This window comes from Microcaecilia unicolor, chromosome 9 (assembly GCF_901765095.1).
Source record: "Microcaecilia unicolor chromosome 9, aMicUni1.1, whole genome shotgun sequence".
NCBI classification, from domain to species: domain Eukaryota; kingdom Metazoa; phylum Chordata; class Amphibia; order Gymnophiona; family Siphonopidae; genus Microcaecilia; species Microcaecilia unicolor.
Genome location: NC_044039.1, coordinates 115,390,903 through 115,412,515, shown reverse-complemented (window position 1 = coordinate 115,412,515; position 21,613 = coordinate 115,390,903). Strand labels below are relative to the sequence as shown.

General features: G+C 43.2%; 1 protein-coding gene across 2 annotated transcripts in view; it reads left to right on the top strand.

Annotated features, from left to right (window-relative positions):
- NUBPL (nucleotide binding protein like) overlaps positions 1-21,613 on the top strand; it is a 149,709-nt gene that overhangs the window by 107,127 nt on the left and 20,969 nt on the right. For both annotated transcript variants that reach the window (XM_030214497.1, XM_030214496.1), the window contains exons 9-10: positions 7,791-7,911; positions 18,498-18,580. In XM_030214497.1, coding sequence (XP_030070357.1) covers positions 7,791-7,911; positions 18,498-18,580 — 204 coding nt within the window. The remainder of the gene's footprint in view (positions 1-7,790; positions 7,912-18,497; positions 18,581-21,613) is intronic.

Sequence of the window (21,613 nt, the reverse complement as noted above, 5' to 3'; positions counted from 1 at the left end):
TGGTATCAAGCTACGGGAGATCTAGAGGATGTGATCCAACTGTCCACCGACTTTTGGAATTCCCTTCAGTGGTGGACGATTTGATCCAACTTGACCTTGAGAAGTCCATTCCAAATTCCTCAGCCACAAAAAGTGCTGACGATGGATGCATCCCTCCTGGGGTGGGGAGCGCAGGTAGATGGTCTTCACACCCAAGGAGCCTGGTCCTTTCAGGAAAAAGGTCTTCAGATCAATCTCCTAGAATTGCAAGCAATCTGGAACGCTCTAAAGGCTTTCAAAGATTGGCTGTCCAACCAAACCATTTTGATCAGACAGACAATCAGGTTACCATGTATTACACCAACAAGCAGGGGGGCACCGGATCTTGCCCTCTGTGTCAGGAAGCCGTCCAGATGTGGCTTTGGGCTCACAGTCATGGCATGTTTCTCCAAGCCACTTATCTGGCAGGCGTAAACAACAGTCTGGCTGACAGGTTGAGCAGGATAATGCAACCTCATGAGTGGCCACTGAACAAGGACGTTGTCCGCAAGATCTTCTGAGCGTGGGGCACCCCCTTGGTGGATCTTTTTGCCACTCAGATCAATCACAAGGTCCCTCAGTTCTGTTCCAGGCTTCAGGCCCACGACAGACTAGTGTCAGATGCCTTTCTCCTGCATTGGGGGACAGGCCTTTTTTATGCATATCCTCCCATACCTCTAGTAGGGAAGAGTTTGCTGAAACTCAAGCAAGACTGTGGAACCATGATTCTGATTGCGCCCTTCTGGCCATGTCAGATTTGTTTCCCTCTTCTTCTGGAGTTGTCCGAGAAACCGTGGAGATTGGAATGTTTTCCAACCCTCATCACCCAGAACGAGGGGTCGCTTCTGCATCCCAACCTCCAGTCTCTGGCTCTCACGGCCTGAATGTTGAGAGCTTAGATTTCGCCTCCTTGGGTCTTTCAGAGGGTGTCTCCCGAGTCTTGCTTGCTTCCAGGAAAGATTCCACAAAGAGGTCTTACTCTTTCAAATGGAGGAGGTTTGCCGTCTGGTGTGACAGCAAGGCCCTAGATCCTCATTCTTGTTCTACACAGACCCTCATTCATGGTGAAACACTATACACTTAGTACACATTTAGAATGTATGTAGAGGATATGAAATTGTAGCTGTCTTCTGAACCTTAAAGGCAAGAAAATAGTGGTCTATCTAATATTCACTAGAACATGCTGTTGTTTCTTAACACTTAAGAAACAACACTTGTATGCAAAACTTTGTTCTCATTTGCTATTTTGAGCAGCACCTGCCTCGTATGAAAAAAATCTGTTTGATGCATTTTGAGAATACTCAGTTCATGAAAAACTGATAAATAAAGATGAAATTGAGGTCATTGTAGAATGCTTGCACAGCATTTACATGTGTAAATGACAATGTGTGTAAATGGCTATTTTAGAATGCCACTATTTACACATGTAGATCAGCATTCATAGTTTTCAAGGTGGTGTGATTTGAGCAAGCCAGAAAAGCATCCTTTTACTTCTAATTTAACAATGACAATACACACACATTTATGAAAAAATTGGTGTTGGCATTTACACCTGCGCTGAGGCAGACAAGTATTGGCTAACTGCTCATTTGGCCCTGTGTTAGTGATTGATCAGACAATTGTTCATACCTCTGTGGTAGTTACAACCACCTCAAAATTTTGAAAAATTTAATTTTTTGACTTGGCTTCTTAATTAGCTATTCCTGGATAATCCCGTTTTATAAAAATCTGGCATTTATATCTGTAATTGCTGACACTTAACACATGTAGGCTGTGAAATTGGCACTTACATATTAAGATTTCTTTCTTTCTTTCTTCATTATCCTAGCAACCTCAGTTCAATGTGGCTAAAAATACAGTAAAATCACATCATACAGAACACAAAGTGAACATACTACTAGACTATAAGGCATAGTACATTTCAACAGAAATAGAAAAAAAAATACAGAACAATGAAAATAATATTCAGTAACCAAAACTTAATTAGGCGGGGAGATCAGTATCCACACCTAAACATTTTCCAAAGACAAAATGTTTTTAACATTTTACGGAATATCATGTAATCACACGGACCTCAAATTGACTTCAGCAAGGAGTTCCAACATTTAATGCCCTGATAAGCAAATCCCGCTGCAAGAACTGATTTTTCTTACAACTTGGATAGTGAAGCATTAGATAATCTCTGGACCCAAGAACAGCATTGTGTAATGGAAGATCAACAAGAGATAAGATATAGCCAGGGGCCGTACCATACAATATTTGGTAGATAAGTGCACAAAGTTTAAAATTGACCCTTGCTTTTTATTGGGACCCTTGCTTTTATTAGCAGCGGAGATGCCCTCTCAAAATGTGAAACTTTACAGACAAGCTGAGCTGCAGTGTTTTGGGCAGTTTTTAACAGCAGTTCTCTTCAACCAGCATAGATTATTGCATTGCAGTAGTCTAACTGTGACCAAACAAGCATCTGCACTAAGAGTCTGAAGGTCACAGTAGGGATGAAGGATCTAATTCTTCTCAGTTTCCATAAATATGTTAAAGGATTTGGACACAACATTGGATACTTGTGGCTCAAAAATTAGTTGACAATCAACAACCACTCCCAGTACTCTTAGTGTAGACTCCAGCAGATAAGCATTGTGGTCAATCGTAAAACTGTCTAAAGGTGTATGTATGATGAAAAGGATTAGTGAGGATCAGGAATTTTGTTTTGTCCCTATTCAATTTTAATTTGGAATCAGATGCCCAAGATGCCATATAATGACTATACCATATTAACACCCTGTAAGCCACATTGAGCCTGCAAAAAGGTGGGATAATGTGGGGTACAAATGCAATAAATAATAATAATAATAATAATAATCAGATCTAAACCTGATTTAACTACTAACAGTATTTCTTGAAAGTATTTTGTAAAAGGGATGTAAATTGTGACATCATCCGCATAATAAAGGAATGGAGCGCTTGTGCCTCCAATAATTTACCTAAAGGTGCCATCATGACATTAAATAAAATGAGAGACAGAGGAGAACCCTGAGGTACACCACAGTCAATAGTCCAGGGGGATGAGAGAGAACCAGACAATTTTACCTGATAGGACCTAGCCATTAGGAAACCACTTAAGGACATCACCATAGATTCTGAATTGACCTAGTAAATGAAGAAGTATGGCATGGTCGACTATATCAAAAGCACTGAACTTGTCAAACAGTAACACTAGAACCCTTCTCCCTAAGCTAATTTATTTCCTCAAATTTACCACAAGAGTGGTTAAAACCATTCTATTACTGAATCCTGATTGCAAGCTGTGGAAAGATATTCTATAAGTTGATGCCCAACCAAACCTTCTATTACCTTTGTCAATAAGGGGATGGAATCAATTGGTCTGTAATTAGTGGCATTGCTTCTTGAAGCTGGTGAGTTTTTCGGGATGGGAGTTAGCATAATAGAACCCATCCTCTTAGGGAAAAGACCATGTGACAACATATAAGAAATGTTCATTGTAAGGAGATTGATTAAAAAAACTAGGAGCAGCTTGCTGTAGATAATTTGGGCAAACATCTGAGAAGCATTATGTGGAAGAATATTTTAATAAACAGGGCTTAACACTGTCAGATGTGGGTAACTGAAAGGATCACCAAATCATATCAACTTTTGCACCTCCACAAAAGGTGGAAGGTTCTCTGAAGTCCTTCTCATGATTACTCTTGAAAGTCAGTACACCACATCTGATCTTTAAGATTTTCTTCTCGAATTAAGTGGCAAGTTGATCTGCAGAAGGAACTACTTCATTAACAGCTAATAGATCTTTGGTATTGAAAAGGTTACCAATCAGATTAAAAAGCTTTCTAGTTCAAGGAGTCACCATCCACGAATTTGCTATGGTAGTTAGTTAAATGTGTTCCATTCTGTCCCCAGTGTGCTGCAATCTACACTTGTATTTTCTGGCATCCTTACGTATATTGTACAAAAGGCTTCACATTCCTTGAATCTTTTGTAAAATACTTACCTGTTCTGAATTGGGCTTCAAGTTTAAAAGTGCAAGTTCATACGTTTGGTACGCAAATAGGCAGCTGTAATATATGTTAACTCCTCTCCAGTCTGTCCAAAATTCTGCGGCATGACTTATTTTCCGCCAAAATCGTTTTACCCACACTAGCCCACTCCTCGACTCACTTCACTGGCTCCCTGTCCGCTTCCGCATACAGTTCAAATTTCTCTTACTGACCTTTAAATGCATCCATTCTGCAGCCCCCCATTACCTCTCCTCTCTCATCTCTCCCCGTAATCCCCGCTCGCTGGACAAATCTCTCTTGTCGTCCCCTTCTCCTCCACTGCTAATTCCAGGCTTCGTTCCTTTTCCCTTGCGGCACCTTATGCCTGGAATGGACTTCCTGAGCCTGTATGCCTAGCTCCATCTCTACCTGTTTTCAAATCTATGCTGAAAACCCACCTTTTCACCACTGCTTTTGGCTCCTAACCACTACTCAGTTCCCCTATCCTTGTTCCTTCTCACCCAGTACTTTCCTCGCCCTTAATTGTCTTGTCTGTCTGTATTTTTAGATTGTAAGCTCTATCGAGTAGGGACTTTCTCTCTGTGTCAGGTGTTCAGCGCTACGTGCGTCTGGTAGCGCTATACAAATGTTAATAATAATAATAACTAGGGTAATAATTTCTAATTCTGACTAGGAAAACACCTAAAGACGATGATAAACTAGAAGATGTGCACAAAAAGCAACAGCCAATGCTAGTAGAAAGACAGAAGAAAGGAATGAGTTGTTTATCTTACTACTGTGTAAGGCATTTGTTAGATTCGATTTCAAGTACAGTATGGAAATCAATTTTGGTCAGACATTCTCAAAAGTATACTCAACTGTTCGGAAATACATTAAGAAAGCCACAAAGCTAATAAAATGGATACAAGAGTTTGTCTGTGTGAAAGATTGTCCAAACTGGGGATACTTACATTAGGAAACAAGATATTTAAGAGGTTCTAATTATACTATATAAATATATCAGAAGACTATACAAAGACCCCATCAGTGATCCTTTTGCTGCAGATATCAAGGAGGCATCTTCAGATTAAAGGATAATCATCACTTTCAAAGAGTTTTTTTTTTTACTCAGTGAAAGCTACTCAATCAAATTAGAGTACCATCATTCATAAACCATAAATCAGTATAAGGAATAACGTTGCTCAGCTCAGATTCAAAATGTAATCATAGGTTCAAATATGTTTTTTTTGTTATATGAAACCTTTTTTTTACCGATGCAATTCAAATTTCACTTAGCTGCTGAAAGCTCAACACATTTGCCCCACTGTTTACTAAGCTGTGTGGCTTAGTAAACAGGGGGTTGGTCTGACACAGGATTGTTTGTAATTTGTAACAGCTTGAGAGAGTTACTGATTGGTACACTGGAGCACTCATTCATAAGGGCAAGCTTTTTTCTGAAAAAGAAGGAAGCACAATTGTTTGAAAATGCCTACTGCCAACCTGATGATCAACAAAGCACAGAAATAAATATAGCGTCATCTGAATATTCAAGGTATCACTGCTACTGAAATTAACTACCTTTGATTTCAACATAATTTATCCTGATTTGCTGATTAATAAATATAGCATGGTTCTTAACAAAAAAATGGTTTATTTAAAATATTTTCGAAAAAGCTCTGGCCTTAATAAGAAACTATTACCATAGTGAAAGTAGAGGGACAACTAAGCTTAAAATACCTGCAAAATATTCTGACTAAATTCATGGATTACCAGTTGGTCAGTCTTCCCTATTAATTAGGTTAGAAAACAGTATTGAACAGCCTTAAATCGCATGTACCTTTATTAGGAATTGAGTTCTATATACTGGACCCTGTACACAAGAGGGCTGTATTTTAGTCCTCTCTGTTTGCCGATTGTGGTCTTCTGTTTTGGTCCTACCAATTCCTTTTATTTATTCTCTTATCTTGTTGTTATATATAATAAAAGAACAAATGTAAGTATTTCAAACTCCCCCCCTCTCGTCTAGACACAATTGGTAAACATTCAATAAAGTGCTTAGGGGATGATGGGTAAACGTTTTCAGCCATCACAAACCATCTATCAGGGCTTGCTGCTTCACCTGCTAGCCCCTACCCCCGATCTGCAGTCCCCTACACTCATTCCCCACATATCAGCCCTGCTGCACACAAGCCCCCCACAATCTCCAGCCTACTTTGCACTCAAACTCACCTTGCATGTAAGCCCTCCATTAGACCTCCTCCCCAGGGCCTACCAGGCAGTACCTAGTGGTCTAGTTGCCTAGTGGTCCCGTGGACAGGAGCAGACCCCACTTTCTCCTGCCGTTGTATGTGCCTTCCCTTAAAATGATACCCATAGTGGTAGGGTCACAGGACTATTGCTAGGGGTTAAGTTTCTTGATAAGGTCATGTTTCCTTATAAGAGAATATGATCCCTTGTGAGAGTCCCACAACACTACCGCTAAGGGTACCATTTTGAGGGAACCTGCAGGCAAGGGCAGGACTGAGTGGGGATCACTTCTGTTCATGAGACCCTCTAGACCACCAAGTACGGCCCAGTAGGGCCCCAGGGTAGGAAGTCGTCTTTTGGGGTGGGGGTTCTGTACCAGGGAGGCTGGAGTTTAGGAGGGTGGGGGGCTTGTGTGCAAAGTAGGGACTGCAGATCGTGGGGTGGGGTGGTTTTGGAGGGTAGCAGGTGAAGCACTGTGGGTCCTGATAGATGTAACCACAAAGCAGTAGGCCACAATATGGCAGCCAAATGCACTCAGGCCAGTGGACTAAGGCTGTGGGCGAGGTGGCTCGCAGGTAGTGTTAGTCCTTTATTATGGGAGTCGGCAGTCTGCGGTACAGAGAAGAAAAAATATTGGTGGATATGATATAGCACAGATGCATTGTATTTTTATTCTTCCCCTGGGTTATCATACAGAGGGGCCAATGCATAAAGGTCACTATTAAATGCGGCATCAATGGGTGAACTTATTGAGTCATAAACAGCGAGCAATGCACAAAGAGGATAACATGCAAATGAAATGCACAGAAATTTAACGGCGACCTTTATGCCTCGGCTCCTGGAAGTGCCTAGCACAGGATCAGTTGTTTCCAGGATTTGACGGGGGGGGGGGGGGGGGGGGGGGGGGGGGAACGGGGGAGAGCTTCTGCTCTAAAGACTAGCGCACCTTCATCTTCGGGATAGACACTCAGAGCTCCCACTTAGAGCAGACTCCGGAGCCCTGCTACTTTTCTGTCCCCCCCCCCCCCCCCCCCATGGTGGCCACCTGTAGCAGGGGAAATAAAGGTTAGCTGAACATTGGAAGGAGGGGAGGGCTCCCTGCACCAGGTTGGTTGGGTGATCAGGAGCCAGAGACTGAAGGGAGAAGGGAACTGGACAGGGGTCAGCCCCGGAATTGCAAGCTCCTGACCTGCTGGACAATCTAGCATGATAAAGGTAGGCACTGCTTTCTGTGCATTGCATGGAATGCTCATTTTATACTGATGAGCTTGTAATATATTTATTTAGGGTTATTGATAGCTGCTACAGCGAACATTAAAAGGTATACAGAACCCCTTTGTGCATTAGACGCTAAATTACGTTTTCTTTAGACTGTCTACAACCAGTCTAAAGCAAACATTGCCAGCACGGTAAGCTTTGTGCATCAGGTCCAGGGAGAGAATTTCAAAGATAATCAGAAAAGGACTGGGCTCAATCCTCAGATCTTCTTTCAGCTTAAATAAATATATGATTATATTTCTCTTTAACTTCCAGGTTATAGGACTTGTCCAAAACATGAGTGTTTTTCAGTGTCCAAAATGTAATCATGAGACTCATATTTTTGGAGCAGATGGTGCAAGAAATCTAGCAGAGAACCTTGGTTTGGACATTATAGGTATGAATAGGCATTGGCTTATAAATCATATTTTCTGTGTGTCCTTTTTCTTATGATGAATTCTGCTTGACCTGTTTTCCTGCAACAATGAAATACTTGTTTATTCTGTCACTCAAGCAGAAAGCTTATTTTTGAAAGAGAAGGGTGCCCATCTTTCAACACAAATTGGAAAATGGGTCTCCTTCTCACAGGGTTGCCCAAATCGGCATAATCGAAAGCCGATTTTGGGCGTCCTCAACTGCTTTCCGCTTCAGGGATGACCAAAGTTCACAGGGGCATGTTGGAAGCATAGCAAAGGCGGGACTGGGGCATGCCTAACACATGGGTGTCCTCGACCGATAATGGAAAAAAGAAGGGCGTCCCTGACGAGCACTTGGGTGACTTTACTTGGTCCATTTTTTTCTTAAGACCAAGCCTCAAAAAGGTGCCCGAACTGACCGGATGACCTCCCCTTACTCCCCCAGTGGTCACTAACCTCCTCCCACCCTAAAAAAGAATCTTTAAAAATATTTTTTCCAGCCTCTATGCCAGCCTCAAATATCATACTCAGCTCCATGACAGCAGTATGCAGGTCCCTGGATCAGATTTAGTGGGTACTGCAGTGCACTTCAGGCAGGCAGACCCAGGCCCATCTCCCCCTTACCTGTTACACTTGTGGTGGGAAATGTGAGCCCTCCAAAACCCACCAGAAACCCACTGTACCCACATCTAGGTGCCCCCCTTCATCCCTAAGGGCTATGGTAGTGGTGTACAGTTGTGGGGAGTGGGTTTTGGGGGGGGGGCTCAGCATACACGGTAAGGGAGGTATGCACCTGGGAGCTTTTTCTGAAGTCCACTGCAGTGCCCCCTAGGGTGCCCGGTTTGGGTCCTGGCATGTGAGGGGGACCAGTGCACTACAAATGCTGGCTCCTCCCACGACCAAATATCTTGCATTTGGTTGTTTCTGAGATGGGCGTCTTCGGTTTCCATTATCGCTGAAAATCGGGGACGACCATCTCTAAGGTCAACCTAAATGTTAAGATTTGGACGTCCCCAACTGTATTATCGAAACGAAAGATGGCCCCGCCCCTTCACGGGACGTCCTGCGAAGACGTCCTCAGGAAAACGTGGGCGCCCCATTCAATTATGCCCCTCTATGTATGTTCATTGTTTACCTCAGACGTTTCCATGAATAATTCTAGCCTGCATACAATGGATCACTCCACTGTGAATCTGTAATGTGCATGGTGGTCACACAATGACAGCTCTAGCCTGCACTATGGTTTTAATTCTATGTCCAGAGTTCAATTACATGTTGAGTGAAGAAAACTTTTCTCTGATTCGTTTTCTTGCTTTCCTACTTGAGTGATCTCTTTTTTTTTTTTTTCATAAACTGTATTAACTGTGGAGAAGGGGATATGGTCTCCAAAGCTGCCTTATCTTGCTGGATCAGGGAAGCAATTGGGATGGGCTAGCTTTTGCACTTGAGGGAGGTTCCACCTGGGCTTATGGTGCACTCCATGAGGGCTTAGTCAACATCCCAGGTGAAGGCCAGGATGATAGCCACAGATGATATCTACAGGATAGCAGCCTGGTCTTTGTTGTACTCTTGCTAAGCACCACGGATTGGATGTTCAGGCAAAGGAGGATATGACTTTGGAAGGGAGGCCCTCTGTGAGGCTTTATCTTCCTACCACGTAGAACAGTAAAACTTGGGTATATTCAGTCCAGAAAGATTAATATCAGACAGTTTATCCCCTCGTGTTCCAATGTTAGAGAAATATTCTGTAGTCTTACAGTTTTGGTAGCATATAGGCTACACCTTGAACAGTGAGGGCATTGTTGGTTGATTCTTAATTTGTTTGTTCTTTGCTATTGTGGGGATAATTCTGTAAAGACACCAATCTTCAGGTACCAAGAGTGCATATAAATGACCAGAATTTTGGATTTTGGTGTATACACACGGAAGTATGTGCATGTGCAGGAAAGTTAATAATTTCTTCACCTTCAGGAAACTTTTGATCTTTATTTACAGTAAGCAATAATTCTTTGATTTAGTATTGATGGGTTTTACTAAATGAATATTTTTGTATTTTAAATGATAGAACTTTGTATGCCATTATTGAGTTTTGTTTGTGTTTTATATTACTTATATGCTTGTTTTTATTGTTACCCGCTTAGAATTTGATAAGTGGAATATAAAATTTCTTAAATAAGTAGGACTTCTGGTTGGCTTACGGAGCAGTGAGGCATCAGTTGTTTGCTGCTTCCAAGGTCCCACACAGTTCTGCGCTCGCTAACGCCTTTGCCCCTTGATTTTTTTTACTGACTAGCTGGCAGTGATTGAGCATCATACCACTCCTGTTTAGCATTTACTCTTATTTGGTGAGTGGATGGTGTTTTAAGCCCGTGAAGTGCTTGAGAGAGAAAGGTCGAGTACCTGAACCAAAGATGGTGGAAAAAGCACGCCACAGTCTCCTACACCGAGCTTTCAGTGGGCTGTGGACAGTGGTGTGACTTCTCATGCATAGGCGGTCAGTGGCCCAACTGTTTGGGGAGGCTAAAGGGGGCGGGGTTAGGGGTGGAGCTTGCATCCATAATTGTCTAACACACAGGAAAAAAATAAGTAAAAATAAAATAGTCACAATTAATACCACTTATTAAATTTAGATATTAGATATGTATCATATGACAAAAAATAAAGTGGTTGCTCAAAGCATATACTAACCACAATCGCTCAACTGCAAAACACTATGCACAAATTTGTGTAAAAACACTCTCAGAACCTTACTGTACCATAAATATTACACTGGGCAGACCCTAATACACCAATATATCATCCTTACGGAAAATGCAGACCATCACCAATATGAAGCAAGGGATCATAATATCACAATTACTCATGTAGAGCCACAAAACACCCTTTTAGGGTGGATAGTGTTCATAATGAGTTCCTTTTATTAATGACCATATGTAGATCCTTCAAGAGGTAGTGTGTCATGATTTAGGCTCTACACCCTTTCTGATGTTTTGGTGCCACCTCAGTAAGGCCAACACACAATCTCTCCACTGCAAAACACTATACACAAACTTGTGCAAAAACACACTCATAACCTTATCAAACCATAACAGCACTAATTCCAAGGACAGGATGAGCTACAACCTTATGCGTGGAAAGGCAGCACTGTAATTACACCGGGCTCTAAAACACCAGCACACAACCTAGTGAAAAAAAAACAAAACGAAAAGATCTGCAAATACTACACGCTAGCAGAATACTGCACCTTGGTCACACATGAAAAACACATGACACAACAGATATGAAGGCAAAATACTGAACTGGAAAGTTACCTCAAGAAGTCAGACACAGCATGCAGCAATACTTGAAAAATTGAAACTTACATGCAAAATATCACAGATGCACATTTCCAAAAGCCGGTATATGCTTGCTTTTGCTTTTTCCCTTCCTTCTCCTACACTCTTTTGTTTGTTTCTTTTGAAGATGTAATCATGCCTTCTTTATCTTTCATTTCTCTATGCAAAATTTTAGAAATTATAACTTTGTTATTTTGTCTCTCATTTATTTGTTTGTATTGTAGACCTCCTTGTGCCACCAAGTGCTTGACCCGTATATCAGGTGCTCTAAATAAAATAAATCAGTGCTGCTTGGTTTTGGACTTGAATTCAACTAATGCTAGAATAGTGTTCCATAAGAATGATCACATTAAATTTTGGTTTAATACAACTATTTGAATAAAATTACAAACATATGCTATTAAAATGTAAAGTCTGGCTGCAACAGGGAAACATCAAGAGGTACCGAACAGTGTGCTATTGAGGGCTTTCAAAGAAAAGGAACCCAGCTGCGGAGTGGCCATAAAATCCCACTCGGAACCAGGCACCGTTCCCATACTGACGCTTCAAAACTTACCTGAGCCGCAGTTTCTCCTCTCTACTCATAAAAGCTTCACCCCGCACCAGCAGGAGAGCGACCGTCAGACAGAACGTGAGGTGCCTGCCCGAGCCCCGAGAGGGACACATCATACCACCAACAGCACTGTTCATGTCAGCGGCCTTCCTAGGCATGCGTACACGGGGGCTAGGCCCACGCGGAAGTCATCCTGGACCCGGTCCTCACGTGCCGAGAGAAAAAATCAGAGCAGCGGCAAGCGCAGAAGCCTGGGCCTGCGCGTGCGAGCGCTCACTCTCTCACACTCTCTATCCAACCGCTTCTGCAAGCGGGTAGGTAGCTCAGTGTCCCTCCTCTTCCATCCGACCCTGGTAAGCACAGATAACGGAACCCCACAGCGCACGACCTCTCAACTGGTACAACTATCAGGAATCAAGATGAGGGAAAAGCCGCCCGACGTTTAAACCTTTTTAAGTTGCAGCGATGGCTCACCTCCGCTTCAGCCTTTCCCTTCTCGCTTCTCGCTCAGTGTCCTGCCCTCGCGGAAACAGGAAATACCTCATCAGAGGATGGCGGGACACTGGGCGAGAAGCGAGAAGGGAAAGGCGGGAGCGGAGGTGAGCCGTTGCTGCGACTTCGGGCGGCCACGGCAGCGGAGGAAAAGACGAGGAAAGGTCACAGCTTGGCTGGGGAGGCTTAGCCTCCCCAAGCCTCTTATATGGGGCGTCTATGCTCTCATGGCCCACTTCTACAGGGCAATGGTATACTCTACTGCCTCTCAGCAAGACAGCACACTCTGTATCTGGTCTGGGTCCCCAGAGTTAACCAGTACAGTCGTTTTGCAAGTGCTGGCATCTGGCCAGGTCAGAGATGCAATTCTGCAAGGTCCCAAGTTGAACTTTGCCTACCTGACTGTTGCAGTTCATATGCTGTGGGGCTGCACTGCTTCCCTCTGGGCCTCCTCAATCTTGCTGTGCCTGAGCTTTTATGCTCTCAGGACCATGCCCTCGTGTCTCCGCCTCTCCCATGTCACTTCCCCCCTGCGTGAGACACTGAGTTTTAAGGTGGTTCTACCACTGTGAAGGAGTTTCATTAAGGGGGAGTGGTAGTTTCCTGTAGACTACCTCACAAGCGAAGAATACAAAGTTGAGAAGGTGGAAAGATGTGAATAGTGCAGGGTGTATCGTTCCAGAATGACACCCTATACCGAAATCAAACTACCCCCCCTCCTCCCACTCCCCCCATAAAATACCTCCATATCTTCATAAAAACTGAAATTTAGTCAGTTACCAACTGAATCTTGAAGTCACTAAGCAGAAGAAGGAGGAGTGGCCTAGTGGTTAGGGTGGTGGACTTTGGTCCTGGGGAACTGAGGAACTGAGTTCGATTCCTGGCACAGGCAGCTCCTTGTGACTCTGGGCAAGTCACTTAACCCTCCATTGCCTGCCTCATTGAGCCTGCCATGAGTGAGAAAGCGCGGGGTACAAATGTAACAAAAATAAAAAAAACTCTACAACTGTGGGGGACTCTCCAATAATCTGCATATGCAAAATGATTTTGGAGCACCCTGTACCTAAGAATCCAACTTCACTTGCACTGTTGTGTCCAGGTACTTGGATACTTCCTTGTGGCCAGTAATCATATGTCATTCTCAAAACAGAAGATATTGTAAAGAGAACTTAATTTTATTGTCGATCAGGCTCTTGCAAATTCTTGAGAACTCTCTATGTTGCGCAGTCACCTTGGCTAAATAGTTCTGAACAATATAAATTGTTTAGTTCTGAATTTTTATGTCCTCCACATATGCTTGCAGTACTGCCACATTTTGCTAAAAATTCATGATATGAACTATGACAATATCCAGCCTAGGTGAGTGTCCCAGGGCAATGCAATCTCTGTTCTCAAGTCTCCCCAGCGCTTTTCGTTCGACAGTTTATCCTGCAGCCAATGCTCTAATAAGCCAGCAAGCTCAGCCTCTGTAATGGATTCTGCCAGGCCAACCAAAGCCCAGGATGTTATACTGGAACCAGTTTTCTAGGTCATCCAATATGGCTTCCTGTTGAGTCGCTGAGGCTTTTAAAATTGCAAGCTCAGATAAGGCCTTTCTGAGGCTGTCCTTGGTGTCTGACTAATTAATGATTATCTTATCAGTTTACATAAGTAAGAGGCCCTTTTAGTAAGCCGTGTAAGCGTCTATGCATGCCAGAATGGAGTTACTGCCTGACGACCGCATGGATCTTGTGGTAATTTCATTTTGGCGCATGTCCGATACGTGCATCTAAAAAATATTTTTTATTTTCAGGCGCGCATAACAGATGCGTGCCAAGTGGCATTTGATGTGTGTAGGTCATTACCACCCAGATTCTTTACAACTAGGCCAATGGCTGGCGGTAAGGTCTCAGACCCAATATGGACGCACAGCAATTTTGATTTTGCCACATATCCATTTTCAGCAACAACAACAAAAAAAACCCTTTTTTACAGGCATGCTGAAAAATGGCTTGCAGTAGTGTAGGCGTGGGTTTTGGGCATGCGCTGACCCATTTTTTAGCGTGCCTGTATAAAGGGGTTTTTTTTTTAAAGGACCCCTAAATGTGTTAGAGTAATCTAATGACTAGAGCAGCAAGCTGAGAACCAGGGAAGCCAGGGTTCAAATCCTGCTTCTCCTGCTGACTGATGTTCCTTGTGACCTTGAGCCAGTTACTTCACCCTTCATTGCCTCAGCATTACTTAAAGTGTAAGTCCTCCTTGGGCAGGGATGTATCAACTGTGCTTGAATATATAACTTGCCTTAAGCTTATATTGAGAAAGATGAGTAAGTAAGTTTAAAAACACAAGCTCCTTTCATTAATTTTTCATGTAATACATTTATAACCTGTCTATCATAACTTCTGTCCAGAGAGGATCCCAGTACCTTAAACATACATGCAACCACTTTTGGAATGGCCACTAACATACTCACTGCCTAGGCTGAATAACAGCTTCCAGAGTGGGCAAAGAATGATGTTGTATTAGTACCTATTATAGTTTGACGAATTAAGATGCAGAGAGAGAACAATAGAAGAAATCTAAAATTGCTTCTTGGGGTGTCATCATTTTGCTGTTTAGTTCTCTAATAACCAAAGACTCTTCATCCTCCACTAGGATGGACTAAGCTGTGTCTGAATACTTATTTCTTCTGCTTTGCATGACTAGGGTTTTTACTTTTAGTGCAGCAGTAGCAGCAGCAGCAGCAGCAGCGGTGAAATCAGTTTCTGTAGTAAAAATCTGATCATTTCTTTCCAAGGGTAAGGCTTGGATCTTTCAATCACACACAGCTATCTGATGCTTTTTTTATGATACTGTTGGTGACTTATCACTGAATATGATGAGTGTATCATACACTGTGACAGATTTAGGTCCCTCTGTCAGAATGGCTCTTCAACAGGAATATAAAATATGCAAACCAATAGAAACAGAAACTCTGGGTTAACCACTTTTTAGTTTTATATGGCAAGGTTGAACATATCTTTGGCATACAGTTTATATAAATGAGCGAATGATTCTGTTTTCTTTTTATACTAGTAAAAAAGGCCCATTTCTGACACAAATGAAACGGATGCTAGCAAGGTTTTCCTCGGAGTGTGTATGTTTGAGAGAGTGTATGTGAGAGTGACTGTCTGTGAGAGAGAGAGTGAATGTGCGAGTGTGTGTGTGTGTGTGTGTGTGTGTATGTGTGAGAGAGAGAGTGAGTCTGGGTGCGAGTGTGTGTGTGAGAATGAGAGTGTGTGCAAGTGCATATGTGAGACACAGTGTGAGAGAGAGAGTGTGTTTCACACAGATACAGTGTGTGCAAGAGAGAGAGTGTGTGTGACACAGACTCGGGGCCGGTCTTAGGCCGAGGCGGCTGCATAGGGCCCCGCGCTTAGGGGGGCCCCGTGCGGCGTGCCTCAGTCAGCCTTGACCTAGTTCCGGCCGCCTGGGGATCGCCGCTGCTCGGCCCAACTGCCCGCCCTCTTCTCTCCCCCACGATCAATCCCTTTCCTTTTTTTCCTTTTAAATTTACCTCCAGTCCGGCAGCGTCAGTGAAAGCGCTCCCAGTAAAAGCGCTTCTCTTCGCTGTGTCCCGCCTTCTTCTGACGTCATGAAGGAAAAAAAGGAAAGGGATCGATCGTGGGGGAGAGAAGAGGGCGGGCAGTTGGGGCAGGGGAAAGAAGGACATGGATGGGATGGCAGGGCTCAGGGAGAGAGGGGAATTGCTGGATACATGGGTGAATGGAGGGGGGCAGGGGAGAGAGGAACAGATGGGAGGGCAGTGCCCAGGGAGAGGAGAAATTGCTGGAAATGGAGGGGAAGGGAGAGGGGAGAATTGCTGGATGTGGATGGAGGAGGGAAGGGCAGAGAGGGCCAAGGATGGACTGGATGGGATGGCAGGGCCCATGGAGAGGAGAAATTGCTGGAAATGGAGGGGAGGGGAGAGAGGAGAATTGCTGGATGTGGATGGAGGAGGGAAGGGCAGAGAGGGCCAAGGATGGACTTGGATGGGATGGCAGGGCCCATGGAGAGGAGAAATTGCTGGAAATGGAGGGGAGGGGAGAGAGGAGAATTGCTGGATGTGGATGGAGGAGGGAAGGCAGAGAGGGGCCAAGGATGGACTTGGATGGGATGGCAGTGCTCAGGGAGAGGAGAAATTGCTGGAAATGGAGGGGAGGGGAGAGGGGAGAATTGCTGGATGTGGATGGAGGAGGGAAGGGCAGAGAGGGCCAAGGATGGACTTGGATGGGATGGCAGGGCCCAGGGAGAGGAGAAATTGCTGGAAATGGAGTGGAGGGGAGAGAAGAAAAATGCTGGATGTGGATGGAGGAGAAATTGTTGAATTTAAGGGCTGGATTGGAACACTTTGAAGGCAGATGCTGAAACTAGAGAAAGGATAGGGACAGGGGGCTACAGATGGTAGACAGAACACATAAGGACACAGGAGAATGGTGGACATGGTGAGAGAAAAAATATCAAACGGAAAGAAGACACTGCATAAAACAGAAGACATTGGGACCAAAGCGAATAGAAAAACTAAATGATCAGATGATAAAGGTAGAAAAAAAGTATTTTATTCAGAATTTATTAATTGGAATATGTCAGCTTTTAGAAATGTGCATCTGTGATATTTTGCATGTAAGTTTCAATTTTTCTAGTATTGCTGCATGCTGAGTCTGACTTCTTGAGGTAACTTTCCATTCAGTATTTTGCCTTCATATTTGTTGTGTCGTGTGTTTTTCATGTGTGATCAAGGTACAGTATCCTGCTAGCGTGTAGTATTTGCAGCCCTTTTTTTTTTCCCACAAGGTAGTGTATTGGTGTTTTAGAGCCTGGTGTAATTACAGTTCTGCCTTTCCATGCATAAGGTTGTAGCTCGTCCTGTCCTTGGAATTAGTGTTGTTATGGTTTGGTAAGGTTCTGACTGTGTTTTTGCACAAGTTTGTCTATAGTTTTTTGCAGTGGAGAGATTGTGTGTCCGCACCTCTGACCCCCCGGGGTTATGAGAATTGGAACTACTAATTGTGGACTTGAACTGAATAATTTCTTGGGAGAGGGGGTTTCATGATAGCATTGTGCTTATTTCAATCATTTTTTCTGTACAAGTTTAGCTTCATTTGTCTTTATTTGAAATTTATAAATAAAAAATTTTCTAAAATTGAATAATCTTATCAATGGGTGTGGCGGGGTGGGGCTAGGATAGGGGCGGGGCTAGGATGGGGCCCCACCAAATTGGTCTGCATAGGGCCCCGCACTTGCTAAGACCGGCCCTGCACAGACTCTCTGTGAGACTGAGTGTATGAGACCAAGAGAGTGTGTGAGTGACTGTGTGACACATAGAGCGTGAATGTGATACAGTGTGAGACATAGAGTGTGTGAGAGACAGTGTGTGTGAGAGTGAGAGAGAGAAAGACATTGACTGTGAGAGAGAGAGTGTGTGTGTGAGAGAGAGAGAGAGAGTATGTGTGACAGAGATACCTCCCCCCCCTCTGGTGTCAGGCCCCCCTCCCTCCCTCTCTCTGGTGTCAGGCCCCCCCTCTCTCTCACTGGTGTCTGAGCGTTACTGTGCAGGGTGCTGAGCTCTGGCTGTGCTTCAAGGAACTGACCAATCCTATTTAATAGAATGCACCTCCAACATTCTGAAGCCGAGAAACCTCGTGTGGTTGGTCACTTCTGCTTGTGACCAACCCAGAAGTACGTGATGTCAATTCAGGAGATGGATACAGAGAGCAGGAATGCCTCAGCCATGCAGTCAGCTTCAGAATGTTGGAGGTGCGTTTTATTATATCGGATGTCAGGTTTGAATATCAGAAAATGTTAAGACAGCTTATTTATAATGACATCTGGGTAGCATAAATCAACATCAGCATGCCTAACTTTTATGCAACTTAAGCTACACCTGGCATAACTGAAGGCACATAAATGCGGCTGGGATATGCACAACTTACAGTATTCTGTACGTGACATGCATAAATGGTAGCACTGCCCATGCTCTGCTCACGTGTTCGCCCCCCCTTGCAGTTATGTGCTGTACTTAGGCACATCCTTATAGAATAGTTCTTAGGGCGCTTATGTGCATAGCTACTACTTATTTATGTGTGAAAGGGGTGCATAGTAACAGAATTGCCCTTATTATGTGTGTGCATGAAAAAGACATCTGAATACTTTGTTGCTTTTCTTGCAGGTAACATTCCATTGCATGTTAATATAAGAGAGGCGTCGGACAAAGGGCAGCCTATTGTTGTTTCACAGCCCCAAAGTAATGAGGTAAGCAAGGGCCTATGTACTAAGCATTTTTCCCCACAGACACAAAATGGGAAAAATTCATTTAGTATGTTAGACCTCTAGTGACTTTTTTATGGCGTTTTTGATGTTCAGCAGATTGGCACAAAGGATACAGAGATTTTCACCTCTTGGATTTTATGATTCTAGGGTTCAGGGAGGTGTTAACCTTTTAACTCTGGGACTGGATCCTTTCATCTCTAGGGCTGAATAAATCAGGGGATTAGCACAGGGATATGAGCCTTTCATTTCTAGCGTGCCCGATTTAAATTCAGCTCAAATCAGGTTTATCAGTTGACATTTCTTATTTTACTTTCAGTGGACAGGTGACCATCACTAACAAAACTAATCTACTCAGAACAGAGGCTAGACGGCCGCCTCAGTAGTACAATTGCTGTAAACTAATAACCTATTCCTGGAAGTATCTGGAAACCTTGCAGGGACAGTGGCGAAATTTGTACTGTTGTTGCCCAGACAGCACAGCACTTTACATAGACCATTAATGAAACTGAAAGATTTCTGAACACATTTAGAAGTGACTTGCCTCACTTTGGGGCCCTTTTACTGAGCGGCAGTAAGCTCAACACAGGCTTACCACTCGCTGTTCTGGACTACCGCTGGCACAACATGGCTGCCCGCGGTAGTCCCACCCTGAGCACACCATTTCCAGAGGAAAAAGAAACCCCCCGGTAATGGTTTGCACGATGGTAACCCGGCGATAATTGGGCATCGCCTCGCTGCCTGGTTAGTGTAGGAGCCCTTATCACCTCAGTGGGTGGCGGTAAGGGTTCCCCGCTGCATGAGTTCTCTTACCGCATGGCCATGTGTGTCTGGAGGCGTTTGTACCCGCTGTGGTATAAAGGGCCCTGATTGCACAGGAAAGCACCCGCCGCTAGCGCATGGCCCTTTTTCCTGCAGTTTGGTAAAAGGAACCCTAAGTTTCTTGTGCCAAAATAAGAACTCATTGCATATATGATGCTGTTAAGCGTGGGTCCTTTTCTCTTATCACTGTAATCATGGGTGCGTATTCTTGTCATCATGCAATGCATTTATACACAATCAGGGACTTAAATGCTTCCCACATCTGTGTACTTATTTATATAGTATTTCGAGCTCAGTAAAGAAAAAAAAATCACGTGACATTTGGTGGTAAATTCTATAAATGGCACCAGATTTTAGGTGTTGGGATGATGCGTGCTGAGCGTGAATTCTATAATGGTAGTTCCACATGCAGCTGCTATTATAGAATACTAGGGTAAGTTTGCAGTTTGTTGCCTAACTTTAGGTGCAAGCACTTACGTCATTTAAGGCTGGTGTAAGTGTTCACACCTAGCTGTTGGCAGTTAGGTGCGTAACTCCTAGTATTCTATAACATGCATGTGGAACTCCTAGGGAATTCCCCTGACCTTCCCATGCCCCTCTTACAGCCACGCAACAGTGAGTGCATAGCTTCTACAGCAGCTGCTAAGGTCAATTGCACATACAACTGCCACTTGTTCTCAATGCCATTGAACACCAATTTAAGCCACTGTTAACATCAATTAACCAATTATTACATCATTTTCACAGCTGACCTTGTTCTATAAATTTGGCATCCAACTGAGCGCCAAGCATAAAGCATAAATTTGGGCGCCCAAATTTATAGAATTAGGAGGTTGCTGAATAACTGGTAAGTAAACTTTATGGCATCATCATGGAAATTTTTGTTTTTAGAATTGGGTGCAGTGGTCTTTAATTGGAATACAGAGATATAACAGACTTTTTCAGGTTAGTCAAATGGAACAATGACCACAAAAGGCCTAATATACTAAAAGCACATTAAAATTAGCATGCTGTGTACCTAGTCTAAGTAAACAGACTGTTCTGCATCAACATAAACCACATATATATTTATGGAAACTTGGAAGTTCACTGACATTTTAAAGTAAAGTCACATTATCCCATAACTTAAACTTTGCCATTATAGTAGACTTACGTTTGGTCAAGATCTCAACACTCATCACAGTGTTCTGCAAAATAATTACCAGAATGGCACATATCCTTCAGCTTTGCTTTATAACAATTATAAATGCTCTTTTCCTCAGGAACTCATCATACAAAAAAAGTTCTGATTGTGGTGTAATCTTCGTAAAAACCTTTCTAGTCTCAAGTATATTGTGAAGTACCTGCAATACAAAACCTAGAAAAATCACTCAGGACCTATAGAACTAATCTATTGCACTATAACTATAACACCACTATCTTACAGAAGTAACACAACAAGGACTCTACCTATGACAAAACAACACAGTAAATATTGCAGTGGGATCTGGCACATCAATATGCCTATTGGGAAACTGAACAAGCTGAATTATTACAGATACTTCAATAGAAACTCCATACAAACAGAGTTCCTAGTCTTGGAAATAAACCTTTGCTAAGTACAGAATAAATGACCACAATATGAATATGCAGACAGAAATTAAACTTAAACATGGGAGAAGCCACTGTTTGCCCTGGGATTGGCAGCATGAAATGTTGCTACTAATTGGTTTCTGTCAGATACTTGTGACCTGGATTGGCCACTGTTGGAAGACGGATACTGGGCTAAATGGACCATTGGTCTGACCCAGTAAGGCTATTCTTATGTTAACCCCCAAGAATCCCAAAAAATCTCTCAGTAAGTGCAAAGAAAATGTCCACATTTTATTCACCAAAATGAAGAAGAAACTCATCCACATATATGTGTTAGATAGTAAACATTTCCACAATGCAAAATACAGCATCGTTTTTTAAAGCGCTTGGGGTGTTTAATTCAAAGCACAAGCAGGATATTCTCCACACTGCTGTGCAAATAGCAACGGGACCTGTTTCACCAAAAAATATACGGCTTCATCAGGTTCTTGAAGTTACAGGCGACCATTTTGCAGTTGCTGTGTATGTAGCAGACAGACTTTCCTCTCGGCTAGGCGCTGCTGACCATTGCACTTTACTGGGAAACGTTTTTTGTATGCTTGGATTTGTTGTGGTCTCCAATTT